Raw genomic sequence first — 20453 nt, forward strand, 5'->3', positions numbered from 1 at the left:
ATCAACACAAGAACTCGGAAAAATATTTCGTCGAAATCTTTCCCAAGCAACAGTCTCACCAAGCCTGCATCCTGGTTGCATTCCAGCCAGAGATCTTGCGAAATTCATGCATCGGCGGTCAAAAAATTTGTAGAAGGGATCGTCCTGAGGGATGTCCACTGGGTAGCAATTGTAGTGGCGCCTGTCGACTGGAGTCTTGCAGCATTCGATGCTCCTCTTGCGGGTATCTACAATGGAAGATGGTTTTTTTTGTTAGTGACCATAAGTGAACTTGGAATGCAATGTCATTCTGATACACTGTTAAATTTTTTTTAATGATTTTTACGGTAAGAAGTGTTGGCATCCATGTTGCCAGTAATTTTTACCGTAAAATCCTAGTTTACTGTAAAATTTTACGGTAAAAAAAACTAGCTAAATGAGCTGAGAAAGCAAACGAGGTGTGAATATGAGGGTTTAAACCTGAGTGAAATTTATTCGCAGACTGGTTTGCTTATTCCTGTACCGAATGGGTTTGATTGAGGTTCGAGTATAGGAAATTATATCATTCGCTCTATAAGTTACGGGGTATACTGATTGACGCTGCAATCGTTTGTTTTTCTGGTATAATTCATAGTAAAATATTTCTGCAATGTAAACACTTCGTTTTGCATAAATAGTTACCATACGTTTTCTTGAATTTTTCTTAGTGTAGACATTGGTAGGAAATTTCATGTCTATCAGTGGCAAAATGTTTTAACGTGACAAAATCTTGGATGCAATGCGCAAAATTTTATCTCTCAATGTATCTAACAGAAAGGAAAGAATCCAAAGTGAAAGCATTGAAATTATAAGTAAAATAAATATATTTGTACACAAAATGTAACTAGTATGTTGTGGCCATCACGAAACTTTCTTCTATATTTTTCCTTTTTCTGATCCCTCCCCATGCTTGACGAGGAAGCAATATTCCTAACAAAAACAAAATTACACATGCAAAAACTTGACGACCATCCCAATGTCTGAATTATTGTAAAAGCAAAGCAAAGAGCGAAAATTGAAAGTTATTTCAAAAGCCTTGCTTGAATTAATTACAAATATTTTATTTATTAACAAACATAAGAGGGCAACAGTTAAAAATTTTAAATCATTGAGATAATATTTCCGATCATTTCCATACAATTAAAATCACGAGAAATACGCAGACGACAATCTATTACGATTTATCTTTCTTATTGTTGCATTAATAAAGCTATTTTTATTCGCAAAAAAAAAAAAAAAAAATCAAAATCTCTTGGAGCGATTGGAGTCAAAATTGAACCAAAGCCTGTTTACGTATGGATTCACATATATTCTAAATTTCAACCAGAACGTAGCATTACTTCTTGAGATAGGGCACTCACAATGGAAAAAAAAAGAACGGGAGATTGCGTCACCCCCTTTTTAGCTGTTGACACCAAAATAAAATCAGCTCTTATACCCACTAATGGCTACTTGTCGAAAAAGTTTTGTTTGATTCCGTTCGTTATTTCTTGAGATACAGCAGTCACAATTGACGACAAAAAACGTTCTATAACTCAACCCCCGTTTGAGCTTTTGACACCAAAATTGAATCAGCATCTGCTCTTGTTAGGGGCAACATGAGGACCAAATTTTGTTTGATTCTGCCAGTTACTTCCTGAGGAATAGCAAGCACGCATAACTCAAAAAACGCCCCATTGCTACACCCCCTTGGAGGAATTCGCGCCAAAAACCAAAGGGGACAAGTTGACATAGGGGCACATATGTGTACCAAATTTCGTTCAATTTCATGCGGTAGTTTTTGCTGTAGAGCGGCCACAAAAAACAGGTCACACACAGACGTGACACACATACACACATACACACACATACACACACACATACACACAGTCAGACAGACATTTTCCAAAAATAGTCGAAATGGACTCAGCACACCTCAAAACGCTCGAATCCTTCAAAATTCGAAATTCGAAAATTTGCACGAATCCAATACTTTCTTCTATATATTAGATATAGAAGAAAGTAAAAAGGAGAAATAACTACGTCAAATAGAAGAAATTGCAGATTACTGTAGACACGTGTTACGGCGTTACAGGAAACGCCTTTTTCAATACAAAAGAAATGAGCTTGTGGATTTCTTTTTATCCATTACCTCATTACTTTTGCATTGAAAAAGGCGTTCCCTGTAACGCCGGGACACGTGTCTGCAGTAAGCTGCAATTTGTGCCATTTGAAATTGTTATTTCTTCTTTTTACATTGAAATTACGTTTTCATCTATCCCCACTGTCCCCATTAAAAAATGCTTCCCCTTTATTACTGCCAGATAAAATTTCTTCACCTTAGCTTTCTGTAGTTTCACTTGAGCATTGCCTTTTTTTTCTTTTCTTTTCTTAAATCTTGCTTGTTATAGTTTTCCCATTAAAGATGCAGAGAAAAAAAAAAAAAAAAACAAACCCGGAATTAGTTTTTATATTTCTCGAAGAAGGAATTATTATTGCTCTTCACTGATAGCTACCTTTAGACAAAACTCTATTCATCAAATATTTCCATTCTAAACATGAGTGCCACATTTCTAAAACTTAAAAATGTGCTCTTCACTGGTAAAAATTGAACAATTTACTGTTGTTGTTAATTTTTACTTTGTTCTTAGTTTGAAAGTGATGATAAACAAGAAGATGAAAACATGATTGTATTATTAGCTACTTAAACTAGTTTTAAGAAATCCTCCCGTCAGAAACAAAGTGCTAAAACCGAACAATACAGTTAGAAAGTAAGAGCAGAAAAAATAGCTTTAAGCAGTTGCGAATAACACTATTAACAACTTTTCTATGATGATTAGAAAAAACAAACTCCTCCAAGAAATGTAGAATTGGATCATTTCATTACAAAAGTGGCTGTAATTTGCTCTTAGCTATTTCCCAAAAAGCGAAAGTAAGGGAACAATTTGCTTGATACACATCTATCACTTTATGCCGATGATAGGAAAAACAGTTCGCATTATGTAATTTTTTGTCACGCATCGCCGAAGCAGAAAAAAGCCGCCTCACTTCCCCTCTTTTGGAAAGCATGTTAAACAAACGATGATAATGCTCTCAATTTTCTCACAAACTTGCTATTAACTGCCAGAGTCAACCTTTCATTCATAGCTACGTTTAGTGTTAGCTTGACTGAATACGATGCGCTGGATACTGTTTGTGGAACATTGATGTCCTATTATACAAAGGAAATCATGATTCTTTTGAGAAATGGTGACGCAAAATAAGTTATAGAAACTTTGTGAATAAGGGAAATGAAAGAACCCACCACGAAAATAATTTCGGACTACGACCATAGTGCCTAGAAGACCCACAGTACCTCTTTCTAGGCATTATATTATGGCTTTGATTGTCCTACCGTATTAGTACTAGATTAGTCCCACAGATGGCATTAAAATTGTTTTCTAATTCTAGGTTTGGTGTTATATTGGACACACTTGTTAATTTTACATCAGATTCGAAGTTTTTTTACAATATGTTTTATCAATATTTGTTTGCGTTTACGCACAATTAAAAAACCTCAGTTTTACATGGGCAAAATCAGGGGCTCCCGAACTGAATTTTTCGAGGGGGGAGGGATTCTCTATTTACCAAACAAAACTTCGAATTTTGCCGAATGATGAAACTCGAAAACACAAAACATTAGGCATCACAAAAATTGCAATGTATTTCATTACTGTCCCCACGATTGCCGTATCATTAGACAAAATTTGCCAAATAAAAGTTTTTGGGAGATCACCGTGACTTCCCTTGACCTCCCACCTGGTAAAAACGCGTGCTTTTTGAAGCCATGATCTAAAAGAGTTGTTTATCTTTTTACTTCCTGTTGAAATGTAAATTATGCTTCAATAGAAGAACAAAAGTACTGTGTGGACAAAATAATATTGGTTTGCAAAAATAGAAGCAAGCATGGGAAATAAGAAGAATCCAGGGCGCGATCAAACCTAGGTGATGCCCAGATTATGGTAAAATTTGGTGCCTCTCTAACAAGAAAACCTGTATAAGTTCAAAGAAGGTTTCCAAAGAGGAGAAAGAAAGAAATGTGTCTTATTTTGTTGCTCCTAAAGTTGTGGCTCCGAGGTTCACGGATCTACAGGACCATGTTTTATTAAGGCAGTGACTGAATCTAGAGACATCTCAGCGAATGATACCTACACTTTAAAATTGCCTCATTAACTGACGAAAGTTGTTTCATCGTATGACAATGATTATAAAACATACCGGAAGAATGAGTTTTCTTGCAGCATTTTTCGAGAATATAACCTATTGAAATTCTTTGGAATTGTTTTTCAAGTTTTTTGGATTTTAGCACTAAAAAATGTTATGAATACAATAAAAATACTCATTAGTTATCTTTTCCGAGCGCAGAAATATAAACGGAGGTAAAATACAGGGTGTCCGAAAAGTCCTTGACATAGTTTAAAAATTCATGGAAAACCAACTAACTGTCCTATGAATATGTTTTTTGCGCCATAATACTCCACAGGTTCAAGAATTTTTTTATGACATCATAGAAAAGGGAGAAAAAAGAAAAAGAAAAGAAAAAAGAAAAAGGAAAAAAAAGAACAATTTGTAACTATAAATAATTGCTGTATAGTCACAGTGAGAATTTGCTTTTTTTACTGTGACGATTTAGCCGTCAATATAAATTACTTATACTTACGATTTTAATTATTTTTTTTCTTCTTTTTTGCGGTGTCATAAACAATTCTTGAACCTATAAAGTATTATAGAGCAAAAAACATATTCATAGTACAATTTGTTGCTTTTCCATGATTTTTTAAAATGTGTCAAGGACTTTTCAGACACCCTGTATTACTGCTATTTTTACCGAGAAACAAACAAAATAAATAAATAAATAAATTATAACAAATAAAAAAATGAAAACGATCTTTCTCCGAAGTAGAAAATATGAAATAAAAATAAAAACACTCTTAATGATTCATCTTCATTATTACAGTTAAAGAAGCCTACTCATATCGCTTATTTTGCGATTTTCATAATAAAGTTTGAACCGTGAACAAAAGAGAGACAGTTTATAATGAAGAAGTAAGGCTTCCTTCTTACTTTTTCAGAACCAAATAATGTCAATACTCACTTTTCCTTCTCTACACTGTGTTGCCATTTGCAATCGTAAAAAAGTATAAAAGAAAATGAAAGGTCTTTGATGAGATCGCTTCCCAAACTACGTGTTTGAAATGTAATCAAAAGACATAATTCCAGTTCATCCTCTAGTGGGACCACGCTTTTTCCTTGTTATTATCTTAAAACTAGAAAGTAGAACGGTTTCCTCGGAAATAGGAATTCTTTTTAATTCCCCCAATTGCCCTACGGCCATATTTGAACAAACTCGTGCGCATCTTTAGAAAATTGAAATCGAAAGTTAGTGTTTTTCCTTTAATCTTTGTATTTTTTCCAATTTTTATGCTCTTTGCTTTTAATGTAATCAATTGTAATAACATGACATAAGCCTCTGTTATGTCGTGTTGTAATTGAGACTTTAGTATCAAAACAAGCTCAATCCGTGAATTTTCAAAAGGGTTTTTCTTTCATATTTTGATACTTCTTTGTTGATACTATCACGAAACAAACCAATTTAGAACGAACCTCTCAATCAAGTGTTTTTACTTTGACCTTTGTGATTTTTATAATTTTTATGCAATTTACCTTTGATGCAATCAATTGTAATAACATGAAATTATCACGTGTTGTATTATGTTATAATTGAATCTTTAGAATTAAAACCAGCTGAATCCGTGAATTTTCAAAAGTTTTTTTTTTTCATAATTTGATGTTTCTTTGCTGGTACTATCATGCCACCAACCAATAGGCACATATTACTCTTCTTCAACTTTTTAAATCCAATCTTGGGGGAGTACGCAAAACGGAGCATCATATTCGCCAATGTGTTGGCTCCCTGCTCTACGTGAGGTGAACCTAAACATAGCAAAGCGCTCAGACCATTCAGTTTACAGCTTACTCTAAACAAATATGTCAAATACAACTAAATAAACACATTTTAATAAATCCAATAGAGAAGGACTTCCCAAACTGTGGTCCACGGACCCCTAGGGGGTTCGTCCACCCTTAGTAGGGGGCCGGGGCAAACTTTGAGAAAGAAAAAGAATAAAACGGGAAGTGATATTGAAGTATTCTGCCATCTGTGCAGGTAAAGGGCAGTAACTGCAAATTTTATTTTTAATTTTTCTGCATTTTTGTTATCCATTGTACATTAGCTTTATTGTACAAGCTCGCTTATTTGGTTTCCGCTTAAAAAACGACGCGAAAAAAAGTCTAATTCCAAGATTTGCCTACGGTTAATGTTGAATCTGACATACATTTCTTCAAATATCTCAAAAACTCATTCCTACAAATACTGTCATTTACCTGCACACGGCAGTAATGTTTTTGCATTTGAAAACAGTTTTTCGTTTGAACTGCGAAAATAGTTAATACTTAGATTTTAAAATTCCATCTGATTCAAATAGAAAGGGCAAGAACAGTTATGGCAGCTTGCAAGGAATAGTAGATCTAACTGAAAGCCACGGCTTTTTAAGTCAAGACTTTTCACAATGCTGTGTGCCAAAATGGGAAGCACCTCATCATTCCGTGTTTCTCCTTACAAAAGTGAGGTGGTTATCTCGTGGTAAAGCTTTTTCAAAATTACTGGACTTATTGTAGTCTTACGTCTGGTGGAGGAACTCAATGCCAAATTAAACAACATTTTCAATAATGAGGAATGAAAATGAAGTACTTTCGTAGTTATCAGGTATTATTCATGAAAATCAAAGTGATAGTCTTTACAAGGGAATAGTACCACAATTTATGATACTAAAAACAAACTTCGCACTTTCAAAAAAAAAAACAGTTTTGGGCTGAATCTGACGCCAAGAGGGAGGTGAGGTGTTTTCCGGTTTCGAATGATTTTTCAAAGGAAAATAATGTGCAGCCCTCAAAGAGTTATTTGCTTCATAAAATATGTGAACACCTTCAAGGCATGGGGTTGTTCTTGACTTCCTAACATCTCGAGAAAAAATGCTGCGAGATAGTGCATAAGTGGCAGGACAGTTTTGTTTCGAGAAAGCATGCAGTCTGCCGTTGAATCTTGATAGACATAACTTCTGACTGCAGTATTAAATCTACCTTCGAGGATTATTCCCCCCCTCCCCTCTCTCACCGTTTAAAAAAAAGTAAATTGTGTTCTTCCATTTTTCACAACTGAACCTTTGTGAATACGAAATATCGATCTGTGCTGCCACCAAAACCAAATACTGAAGCGGTCTAGATGCTAGACTTGACATTTGACTCCATATACCAAAAATTAAATCCAATATGTTAAAACTCTCCTGCTAAAACAGCGTTCATTCTTCCAATTAATTGGATGATAAATTTTGAATGTTAATGGTTTGGCTACCTACTGATTTCTGTCTGCTCAATTGGATTTTTGTACTCTAAGAATTTAAAATAGAGTACTGTAAACTACTGCTTTTTTAAATAGTAAATTTCCCATCCAATCAGTAATGGTTAATTTAATTAAGTCCAATAAACTACATTGCCGTGTGCAGGTAAACGGCAGTATCTGCAGAAATGAGTTTTCGAGATATTTGAAGAAACGCGTTTCGGATTCAATGCAAACAATAGGGAAATGTTGGAATTAGACGTCTTTTTCGCGCCTTTTTTCAGCGGAAAGTAAATAAGCGAGCTTGTACAATAAAGATAACGTACAATAGATGACAAAAATGCAAAAAAAATGAAAAATGAAAAATCTGCAGTTACTGCCCTTTACCTGCACACGGCAGTACAAACTAGAAGTATTTATTAACTTTATTGAAAAGGGTCCGCGCTGAATATTGGGCTATAAAAGGGGTCCGCTGGCTATATAGTTTGGGAAGCCCTGCAATAGATCATTTAAAAATAGTATTACGTGAAATCAAGTTTTCAAAAACCAGAAAATCGCTCCCAAACGGCAAGTAGTGAACTAGATTAACGAAATTTCCACAAGTAAATAATGTTCTTGACTGTAACCAGAAAAACATCACTGGTGACGACACCTAGTGTAAGACCAGAGAAACTGAGGGGTACGAAATATGACTACTTTAAGTTACATGCGTAATGAATGAATAACGATGAAAAAAAAAAAAAAACATCAGCCAAAGAAATTACCGATAGTAGGCGCTGCCCTCGTCAAGTCGTGATCCAACATCTGTCCCCAGGCGGCGATCATGTTGCAAATGCCATAGTCGTGTTCGCTGACATCATGATGCATTACCAGACTCACTACTCTAGGACTTGGGAGGGGAGATCCATCGAAAGCTCGTCTAGGAATAGATATACCTACAAAGATAAATTGAAAGTTAATATGTTTACGAAAGGAATGTATTGTTAAATAATTTTTATTATCATGTGAATCACAGGCTTAGTTACATTTATTCAAAAACGTTTAAATTGCATAAATATCTTTAAATGTAATTTAATTAACTTATATGCAGTTGTCTGACATTGAATGTAAGATCACAAGAATATATCGCAAAAGTAAATCTATAAATAAATTTAATTAAATAACAATAATAATAAAAGAATGATAGATAAAACGAAATACTTTTAGTTCCACAACTTACTTAACTATGTTTGTGCTTCAATTAAGGAACATAATTTTTACATAAATATTCGACGCAATATACTGCGTCGTAATTTAAAGGGCAAAAATAAGAGCTTTTAATTTAAAAGAGTCAATAAAGCAACAAACAATTGAGTAGACAAATAAAGAATTAAAATTTAAAAACAATTTAAGAACAAATTTAAAAGCTGTGCAGTAGTCGACTAACCAGGACCAAACATCCAGCTGTACAAAAATTCAACACTCCCTGACTTTCTTTTTCTCGTCCTAGATTTTTGGATATTGTTTTTTCCGTTACTAAAATTTTTGACACACACTCATACTGTACACATAACGTGTTGTTAAACTCATCTTAAATGCGTTCCATTATAGCAACTACTTATTTAATACAATCTATATCAAGCTTCCAAACTCCCCCTAAAGGTTTGTATCATATTATTTTTGACTTCACTGTAACGTGGAAGTCAACCCTACTCTTCATACACTTTTTCCCAATGAATCCAATTCCTTACTTCTTACCTTTACTATGTGATTTAAGCACGTTTGACCTTCCAGAAGTGGATCTAGAGGAGGTCATGAGAGGTCATGAACACCCCTTAAGTGATCATATATTGCCTAAATCTGCATTTTGGGGACTTATATTTCAAGAAATTCACGCCAAACCCTTTATTTGAGCCCAAAAACTGCATTAAGATTTCCGATTGCGGTAATGAGCTCTCACCAAAACCTGAAGCTGGATTCCTCCATGTTATGACCTCGTATTTGAATTTAGTTTTCTTTATTGCTAACCTTCGTGTGAAGCTTTTCAGAAATAATGTATTCACTATTTTTTGTGTCAGTATATATTTGATTAAAGAGGAACCTATTAAATTCGCGAGCACAATTTAAATTCCCGTTACTCGTAGAACAGAAAATATTCGTTCGACTTTTCTTATACAAATTTATTTTCCTGCTTCTCACTTTGCATTTATTGTTAATTGCACATATTTGCTATGGTGGAATGAATTCCTTTCGTTTTCTCTCGGATATAAAGTGCAATGGTGTGGTTTGACACCTGCTCTACGCATTATAACTTCAATGTCATCATAATTCATGTTTATGCATGTAATCTAAATATATATATGAATCTACGCTTCGGGGGAATGAATGTAGCAAATAGAGTGCTGGGAACTGCTAGGTTCTTGATCCTTTGAGGAAGAAGCCTCTCCTCAGTTTCCACCAACGAACTAATTCTCACCGAATCATTGGGCAACTCGAAACTTGGACGTGATGAGACCGTCAATGAACAGAATCGCAAACACGGAACAAATTTGATGAAACTCATTAATTTTGTCCCATTCTTTTAGGGGATTCTTTTCATACAATAGACAGACCTTTAGAAAGAACTTTGACCCTTCATTGGTTTCAGGAAAATGATCGAAGATCTAATCAATACTTTTGGGAATGAGAGAAGGTTTTCATTATATTATGTTGCAACCAGCCATCAGATAATTATAAGTAGGAAATGTCTGTTTTTGAACGTTGTGATATCATGATTTTTCATTTTATATCACACCATCATTCTCTTGTTGAAGTTAAAAGAAACCGCCATACGCTTGAATAACTTTTAAACCTTATAGCGGATAAGGAAAACGTACCCATATCATGTAGTCTGACGAACTTCACTTTCAATCAATAGATATTGATTTTACTATTCTTTTACTTTTTCAGTATTAAAAATGTACATTAGGTTAGCTTCACAAACATTCTGTACTTTTTCTGTCTTTAAATTGAAAACCTATGTATCTCCGGTGTATAATCCTGTTACCCTGAAAAAGATCCACTGTGGTAGTGAACGCTCCAGGGCTCTTAATTTAGTACAGAAATTTTGAAATTCGGTTGTTGATTTGAGGGATCTCCGTTGATGGGAAGATTGCTAAGTTGATAAACGAAATGTGAGCGATTCTCGTTTTCTGGACGTTTCTTCTGGGAAAAGTGTTTAACTAAAAATAGGTGAACGACGTGAAGGTTATAGGTTCTGTGAGAATGCTCAGCGTAGCTTTACAAGGTTTAAGCTTTTTAAGGAAGGTGTTATAGCTCTGAAGAAAAAAACTGATTTGAACCAGCCATTTGTTATCTATACTGGCCTTCCTTCACCATCTATAGCACAATAGCAAAGCCTCAGAACCGAGGAAATATCCGCAGTATTTCCGTTTTTCACGAGAAGGCACTTCGCCTCGCCTCCTCGAACGCAGAGTTCCATTTTACGCGGAGGTGATCGGTAAAAAACCCAAAGGCTTCTAAATGAGAAAACCAGACAGCCTTAAATTGGGCTTCCTTTTTAATGTGCAAAAAAGTCTTAGTGTCCTTTACATCACTTGCTTCACTTGTCTGTTGTCATGTTAGTTATACTTAGATTTTAAAAACTGCTGCTTTTACAACAAAATGCTATAATCCGAATATACCTTCTGCCGAAAACAGCGAAATAGAATCATTTCATACCACGTGACAAAGGAGGAGTCAAGTGCCTTCTCGTGGAAAACTGCCAATACTTGGTATTTCCCCATCAATGTCATGAATGGAAATGGAAAACTGATTTTTCCCCCGAAGCCCGAAAATGTTAGTGTGCAGAGACAATGTCTCTGAATCCTCAAATTCAGTTGCTAAATGTGGTTCAGTAGTACCCCAATCTTACACGATAGGTAGGACTGAGTGATAACCACTTAGTCTAATTCGCGTAAGCCGGATAACAGTTTCGTATATTAATTCTTATAAATTATCTTCTTTATCTTTACTAATAATAAAGCTGAAAGTCTCTCTGTCTGTATGTCAGGATGTCTGGATCTCTGTGACGCGCATAGCGCCTAGACTGTTCGGCTGATTTTCATGAAATTTGGCACAAAGTTAGTTTGTAGCATGGGGTGTGCACCTCGAAGTGATTTTTCGAAAATTCGATGTGGTTCTTTTTCTATTCCAATTTTAAGAACAAAATGATCATAAGACGGACGAGTAAATTACGAAATTATCATAACGTGGAACCGTAACATCTATACAAGCCAACTGGCGAGAAAATTCACCATACATTATTTGTAAATATACAGGCGAACCAAAAGACCTTTTAATATTTCTATTACGGGAAAAAGCCGTGCGGGTACCACAAGTTACTAATAATAAAGCGCTGAAAGTTTCTCTATCCGGATCGCTGTCTGTCAGGATCTCTCTCTGTCCGGATCTCTGTGACGCGCATAGCGTCTAGACCGTTCGGCCGATTTTCATGAAATTTGGGCACAGAATTAGTTTGTAGCATGGGGGTGTGCATCTCGAAGCGATTTTTCGAAAATTCAATGTTTTTGTTTTTCTATTCCAATTTTAAGAACAAAATCATCATAAGACGGACGAGTAAATTACGAAATTATCATAACGTGGAACCGTAACATGGGTACAAGCCAATTGGCGAGAAAATTCACCATACATTATTTGTAAATATACAGGCGAACCAAAAGACCTTTTAATTTTTCTATTACAGGCAAAACCGTGCGGGTACCTCTAGTTTTTAATAAAACTTTTAAATATAATTATTTTTAGTAGGGACCGTAGACGAAAGAAAATTATATTTTACAGGAAAAAAATGTTAAATGAAATGTTAGATAAACACAAATAAAAAATCGCAAACTCTATGTGTTCCATCATTTCTCACTACTTATGAACCTAAGATTTCAGTAGTGTAGGAGTTGTGGAGCATTATGATCTGCAGTTGACTATTTTAGGAAATCTTGGGCGAAAGCATTTAGCATTGACTAACTTAATATCGCTTGAGTCTTTCGCAAGCGAAACTTTTACATTATTCATCTCTCAAATGAAGGCCGATTAATTTTTTCTGTTGGATTAGGGTAGGTGACGCGTCCATTATTATGACAACATTTCCACATATTCTGAAAAAGTCTGCATGGATTGACTACTAAAACACGTGAATAAATGTCCTAGATTTAAGAGTAGGTGCTCATTACTGGGGAAATCTCTGAACACACCTTCGTTTAAGGACAGAAAAAAAAAAAAAAAAAAAAAAAAACTGATTCATTGAAAGTTGAGAAAGTAAAATAAACTTACCATCTCCGTAGGAGGGCGGAATGAACCGGATCATGGCCGATCGAGCACTTCCCCAAGAGGGGTTGTCCAGGTTGTTACACATCCCACTCAGAGTTCGATATCGGGAGATCTCGCATTTTACCGGTTGAAGGAACGTGGGACAGATTTCTTTGATTGCTGTCTTGGAAGTGTCTATCTGGGGGAGTCCGTGGGCTATCGCGTCTGTGCTTAGACCAAACCTAAGGAAGAGAATAACTAGTTTAGTGGATAGATTCTGAGATTTTCAATGAAGTCCAAGTAACAAGTGTAACAAGTTTATTTAACGAAATTTTAAAATGTATTTGAATCTGGAACAGGAGATGCAGTTTCTCAACATATGGCAAGAGGATATTTTCTTGTACAGATTTTGGTCATAGACCTTTGCAATTTGCCGAATAAAAAGGGATGCAATAAATAAAAGGGTATAGTTTATGTACAATTTAAATGCACGAAATCAAACCAATTGCGCTTACTGAAAGGATAAGCAGCTACTGTGGATTCAGTGGCAGGGGGAAGGGGTGGAAGAATTCCCCAAAGCGCTTCGTTTTAACACCATGGCCAATCCCATTTTGGTCGTTTGGGGAGAGCAAACGGCCCCATTTACGTAGAAGAAACAGCTGAAATCGTACTACGTTTTGGAATGCATCTATACATGATCATTTATCGTCGTTCAAAGACATTTTTGCACGAATTTTGATATCGAATCCTAACATAGTTACAATATAGAACGGTTGGTGAAGCAGTTTAAAATCCATACTCTAACCCAGCTAAATTGGTAGTGCTGGGTCAAACAATCTGCTATTGCTTGCTGAGTTAGCCGCCGAGATCCCCATATCTAACCTTTAGTGACTTTTTCCTGCAATATTTTGTTAAAGAAAAAGGGTTTGTGTCCCATTTCCCCAGGAAAAACTCTAGTCCTTGTAAAATAGAGCAAATCATATAGTATCGGGTAAATTAAATGCTCGAATCATTAACATAGTAGTATGTTCTATCACTAGTACGGCAGGAATTGGAGTACTTCATGTATATTTTTCTGTCACCGGAAGACCACCTATAGAACATGTGTGGAAACGTAGATAACTGAAGCTTAATTGAAAGTTTGATTTATTAAAATCAAATATTTACAACGTTTACAGGAGTGTTTTTTTTCCCATTCAAAATGTAACGCGCTGCATTTAATATTCTAATTGCAATTAGTGTAATCAACGTAGTTGAAACAAGCTTGGTCTCTCTCTCTCTCTATCGGCTGGTTTTCACTTCGCTCAAAAACTTTCATTATTTTATTAAAGGCACTTGTGGAACTATTATAAAATGAAAATATTTTCCCTTCGCAATGAGAAAATTATAGTCTCACTATGCCAACCTTTTTACATTACTAATTACATCTCCCACATAAATTTTAACCTTAAAGCGAACTATATTCATACAGTTTGCCCTTCGATTTCAAATACAAAAAAGGAAAATAAATAAAATACTGTTTGACCACCGATTGTATGTAATTTGACAATCTGCCAAGTAAAGATGATTCCATCTGAATGAATCTAGCAGGGAAGAAGTGAAAATAACGATGGGATTTTGATGAACGCGTTTTATGATGTCACTAGTGCTTTATTCATTTATTGCATTCTCCAAAATTAAATAAGGGGAAAGAAAAATAGTTACCATGGAAACAACAGAAAGAAAAAAAACTATTTTCATTTCGTTCAGGAACGTAAAAGCAAAATGGTAAGCGGAAAACTTTGTTGTGGATAAATTTTTGCCTTGAGAATATAGATCGAATGTACTTCAGTTTCGAAAAATGTTGCTGTGGGCAAATTTTCATTTTTACAAAACTAAAGCTAAATAACAATAGAGAGGCAAGAGTGCACATCTGAAACAAACCAAGTAACATCCCTATAAACTAATAGATACGTCCATTTCCGCCTATAAACCGGATATTAGCCTTTCCATGTAATCGATGATCAGACTAGCATTTTGATTGAAATTATACTAGAGTCAAAATTTAGGCAACAACTTTGATTTTAACATCCAAACTTCTCCTGACTTAAATATTGTTTTAAATAGCAAAAAAACTTCATAATCGCTACTTCTCGTGGCTTATTACGCGGACCCTTACACCGCGTAAGTGTCGTTTCTTCTCCCGACTGCCCCTTTGTTGTACAAGAGACTAAATAAATTTTAATCATCTATTGGTATGTCTTTGTCTTAAAGTCAAACACTTTTCTATCACTGCTTTTTAAAATGTTGCTGAACTCTACTGGGCCACTCGTGGGGAGTTATGGCCTTAGGTCTCTACCATGACGTAGGATTCAAAAAAGTAACTAAAGACAGTAGATCCTCGTTTTACGCGGGTTTAGTTTACGTGGTTTCGATTATACGCGGTTTAAGATTTGACACCTTTATTTTATTTTACGCGGATGAATTTCGATTTTACGCGGATGCGGCAATACAAGCATATAAAGTTTTCCCCTCTTTCAAAACCAAACTCCTAAAGATTGCATATTTCGCGTAATCAACTGCATTTTAGCGTGCTAATGATCGAGCTTGGGCCACTGGAGACATTTTATGCGATTGGTTCCAGAACTCTTTCCAGAAGTAAAGTTATTAAACTCACACAGTTCAGAACTCACTGAAGAAGAGCTTTTAGGAGTGACAAAGGAGGCCAAAACGAACGAGGATACCGACGTCGGTGACGCTCAACCAAAAATGTTCACATTGAAAATTTTGAGCCATTCCTCGATAATAGAAATGATCTTTCTGATTTGCTAGTGAAGAAAGATTCTATCATGGAAATGACGCAAGTGATCATGGATGCGTTTATGCTCTGCAAAGAATTACAGAGAAAAAAGTCGATATAAGTACACATTAAACTTATTACACAATTAGTCATCACTAGAATGAAGTATTTTGTGATACACGGAACCAAACCCCTATATTAACACTAGTATTAAGTCTCAGTTTACGCGGTTTCGATTTACGCGGCATTTCCGTGGAATGTAACCCCCGCGTAAAAGGAGGGTCTACTGTAAATAAATGTTGGTGAATTTTCATGATTTTGCATTACCACTTTATAGTGCTACATACATTTTTCATTATTAAACTAAAAGCTCGAAAGTAAGACTTTTTGAAGATATAAGCATAACTGACGAGCTGTCCAAAAGCAGAACAACAACAAATCATCCATTGAAACGTTGATGGCACACTTTCGCTGCTCGGAGCACAAGAGCTCACGCAAGTCGAACAAAAGCAGCACGAAGTTCTTTTGCTATCCGGACCACAGCCTTCCGGATCCAAAGAAAATTAATTGCACCCCTCTGTTAAGACATCCACTTTTGCTGGATGGTAATTCAATCGATTAGAATGATTGAAGTCCCATATGTGGTTCGCAAACAGGTTCTTAATCAGTAGAAAATAATTCTTTTGCCAGTTGGTTGTCACGTTCTAATGGGATGATTAAACCTTTGATTCACGTCACCATTTTGATGGTAATAAATTGATTTTCCATTTGGAGCAGTTGAAATTGATCCTGTTTCGATGCGTTCAGTATGCAATTTTTTGTTAGTTTTCTTGTATTTGTTGGATTATAGCTCTAGTTACGGGTAATTCAACGGTAGTACGTAGTGGTCAATAACTTAAACTTTAATTGCTCAAAACTTTTGGGACAGTGAGTTTTAAGCATTAAAAAATCAAAGGAAAAACTAAACTAAAAAACATTAAAATTTATTGGAAAATTTTTGGCATCCATGTTACCAGTAGCTTTTACGTAAAATTCAACTTCGCTGCAAAATTTTAAGGTAAAAAAAAAAAAAAGTTTTGTTGCCCAAGTTGTGGGTTGGTTGTGCTTTGAGATGATTAAACGGAACGAGATAAAAGTTGTGAGATTTGATTAATTGATCTCGTCGATCGTAATCAGGTGCTTTAACCACTACGCATCTTAAGGCATCTCAAGGTATGCGAGCCAGAGGTGACTAAAAATGCTTTGATCCGGCCCTCATACAGTGTGCCAATCGCTTACTTGTTTGGTATAAAATTTGCTGTTTGAAGCATCTCACATTTTAGTTATATTTGCCTTAAAATTTTTTTGAACTTAACTGTCTTTAACTGAGTCTTAGCATCAGTTTTAGAAGGTTCGTTGTAAGCAATTAAAAAATACCTTTGAGCGAAAAGTGAAAATACAAACAGAAATGTGAAGTTCAAAGAATTTGAAAAAAAGAAAAGAAAAAGTAGATATATGTTTCTTAGAACTACAAGGAGCCTCTTTTTATTGCAGTACATGAGCTTATAGTTGAAAATATATCTGGCAAAATCTTCTTGTTCTTCGGTGACCAGTTAACACTGAGATATTACAAAGGAATTTACGTAGAATGTTGTTGTTTGTTGTTTAAACGATAGTAAAATGCGAGTAAATGGCATTGCATCGTAAGTGTCGCTGGTCGAGGGCAAACATAAAGAACTCAACAGGGAAAAACAGGTGACGTTAAGTGACTGGGTTAAAATTAAAGCACAGAAACACACCACGAATCATTGTCACTATTTTCCGGCACTATAATTGCACGATTATTGCTCTTTCATAAACATTCTTAAGCAAATAAAATCTTTTTCAACTCCCACTTCAAGTGCTGTTTAATCGAAGATTGGCGGGGAAAAAATCCATCAATGTCACCAAACAAATGCAGAGGAATTAAAATCGGCAACTTAAGCAAATGCAATCTTTTTCAACTCCCACGTCAAGTGCTGTTTAATTCGAAGATTGCCGAAGAAAAAATCCCTCAATGTCACCAAACAAATACAGAGGAATTAAAATCGGTAACTTATAAGCAAATACAATCTTTTTCAACTCCCACTTCAAATGCAGTTTAATTCGAAGATTGGAGGGGAAAAAATCCCTCAATGTCACGAAACAAATACAGAGAAATTAAAATCGGTAACTTAAGCAAATACAATCTTTTTCAACTCCCACTTCAAGTGCTGTTTAATTCGAAGATTGGCGGGGGAAAAATCCCTCAATGTCACGAAACAAATACAGAGGGATTAAAATCGGTAGATAAGTCACCTCGTATTTGTAGGCCCTAATCAGGAGATCGGTTGACTCCACAAAACCAAATATGGGAAAGATATTTCTTTCTTTAATTATTCAACTTTACTATTTTTGATATGTCTATATTTCTCCTGCCGTGTAAAACCATCAATGCATTTAATTTCTATTGCTGCAAATTCAATTCACACCTTATAAAGTTGATTATTCTTTATTTGCTTACTTCTTGTTTACTAGAGTCAGCGAACTAATAACAATCATTATTTTCGTACCAACTTCTTCATAACTTGGCACACTATTAAAATTCCATACGTTCTATTCCAAATACTAACAAATTGAAAATGAGTACCATGATGAAAACGGAAGTATGTGGTGTGGATTCAATGGCAAAGTATCGAAATCAGAGTTTATTTAAATTAAGTTATAATCACGTTGGAGCCTTCAGAAAAAAAACCTACCAGTTCACTAGATGAAAGAAAAAACTGCTTTTTTAATTAAGTTCTGACAGCATATTTTTTCAGCAACGCTGAACAGTTGTAATAGACTCAAGTGAATGGTAAATCCCCCCCCCCCTACTAGGGAACTTTCAAACACAAACATCACCTGCTAAAACAATAACATTACGCAACAATTCACTTGAAATTCCGAAGCATAATTTCTCTAATCGCATTGCCATAAACTTCGACGAAATAATAATAAAAACGGAATAAAAAGCAAAACTCAGTGTGATTCCCGGATGTGACCTAGAAAGGACATTAGCCCTAGGCACACTTTCGAATTCCTAAAGCATATTCCTAGTTCAAAGATTTTTTTTACCTAGTAGAAAGAGAATTAACACGTAAAAACGTTTTTATCTTTCTCATATCGAATGAAAGGGTGGAAAGAAAACTACAAATGCGTAATTGCGGCGTATCACAGTGTTGTTTTGTTCAATTATAAGTGTGTAATGAAGATCTCAGTTGTAGACTCAGCGAAGGACTGTCGATGCACCAAGTCGGTTTCGTTTTTTTCCTTATTGATAGGCCTTAACACGAAAGGGTTTGATAGTGAAATCGGTCCATCAGTGGGAGGGACTCCTTGATAGGTTTCAACTTGCGTGGGGTGTTTTGATTTTATAATTTAATTTTACAGACGTTTTGATAACCTTTCAACTCTCTGCTACAAATACACTTCTTTTTCTTTTGCCGTTTTGAATCCAAATTAAACATTTAAATCGTCGAATGTATGAATTTTTATACTCAAGGAAGTAGAATTATTTGCAACAAAAAGCTAAATATTTTGGTCCTTATTTTATTTATTTTAACCATTAATACCTCCAGTGCTTGCCATTTATAGCTTAACCGGTTGAGGGGACCATTTTTTTAAAGCGCTTAATAACTAAATTACTCCGAAAATGCCAGCTAACAAAATCTCTAGTTTTGGGACAAAACTAATTGCATATTTCAAATTACCATACATGAATCAATTAAGATTAAGTACTTGTATAAATACAAGAAGAAGTTTGGTTCGCAATTTAATTCATGACTTTTCACCATCTTAAATTGACTTTCACGCATGGATAAACATTTAAAAGTTGAATTTTTTTTTCATATTTAAGAAAACCATAAAACTGAAAATTTTATCCATCATTTTTTGTTTGAATAGATTTTGTCATCATTTGTCATGCGACTTGCTCTCAATTGAAAAATTGGAGTTGGGTACGTTTTGTAACCTTAAGCAAGGTGCCTATGTGGAATAATCTTTGAAAATTTAAGACTATCTGTATTTTATGTACTACATAGTTCCAAAAAGAGACAAAGCAGAGGGGGAAAATATCCATTCCTTGTAAGTCGCACAGTGGATGAAGTATCTCATTAAGTCTTGGATATAAATATGAAATCTTCTGTTAAAAAAAAATGTCATCAAATAAAATGTAAAAGCATATGTCTTAAAGATATACATTCATTGATGATTATAAGTCTGAAACTGTCGATTTGGAAGACATTAATTGACATATATAAGTCTGAAACCGTGTGTTAAAAAAATAAAAATAATAAAATAAAAAGGAACGATAATTTTGAATTCGGTAAATTTGAAAAGGAGGGCTTTAAAAATATACAATGGGATATCTTTTGGCTGGTTCGAAAAGAAAAACTTTGTTTCAAAATGCATTTTTTTCAATTTTGTTTTCAAAAAATTATTCAGTAGAATAACTTTCATGGTGCTTCCAATGAAACTTTGAACTATAGTTTTTATGTAACGTACATTTTGAGCCTATTCTATAAATAATGTTCTTAGTTCGCCATTAAAAAGCTTTTCCCGTTTTTCCGTAAGGTTTCACGCCATTTTAAAACTGACAAAAAATTGTGGCGATAAGATACTAGGTAAAAAAGAAAACTTAGCACTATTTATTGTGTTCTATTTTGTTTTTAATATTCATTTTTATTTATTTATTTTTTTTATTTATTTTATTTATTTATTTATTTTTTTTTAAGTTCCAAATTTTATCATAAGCAAAGCTTGGCATACGAAACCAACCATGAATTACCTCGACCTAACCAAACTTCAACCTACTGAAGTTTTGAATTCAATCCATAAACCCCATTCGAAAATTGGAAATATTCTGATGTTAATTCGAACATAACTGTCTAATTAAAAAAATTCCGTGTATCTGAAAATTCGGTT

General features: G+C 34.8%; 1 protein-coding gene across 1 annotated transcript in view; it reads right to left on the minus strand.

Moving 5' to 3' along the window:
- Window positions 1–20453, minus strand: part of LOC129230238 (peroxidase-like) — a 101313-nt gene that overhangs the window by 21835 nt on the left and 59025 nt on the right. The window contains exons 5-7 of the mRNA XM_054864639.1: window positions 12737–12954; window positions 8197–8367; window positions 60–227 (exon numbers count right to left, since the gene is read on the minus strand). Of these exons, the coding sequence (XP_054720614.1) occupies window positions 60–227; window positions 8197–8367; window positions 12737–12954 (557 nt within the window). The remainder of the gene's footprint in view (window positions 1–59; window positions 228–8196; window positions 8368–12736; window positions 12955–20453) is intronic.

Source organism: Uloborus diversus, chromosome 9 (assembly GCF_026930045.1).
Source record: "Uloborus diversus isolate 005 chromosome 9, Udiv.v.3.1, whole genome shotgun sequence".
In the NCBI taxonomy this organism is placed as follows: Eukaryota; Metazoa; Arthropoda; class Arachnida; order Araneae; family Uloboridae; genus Uloborus; species Uloborus diversus.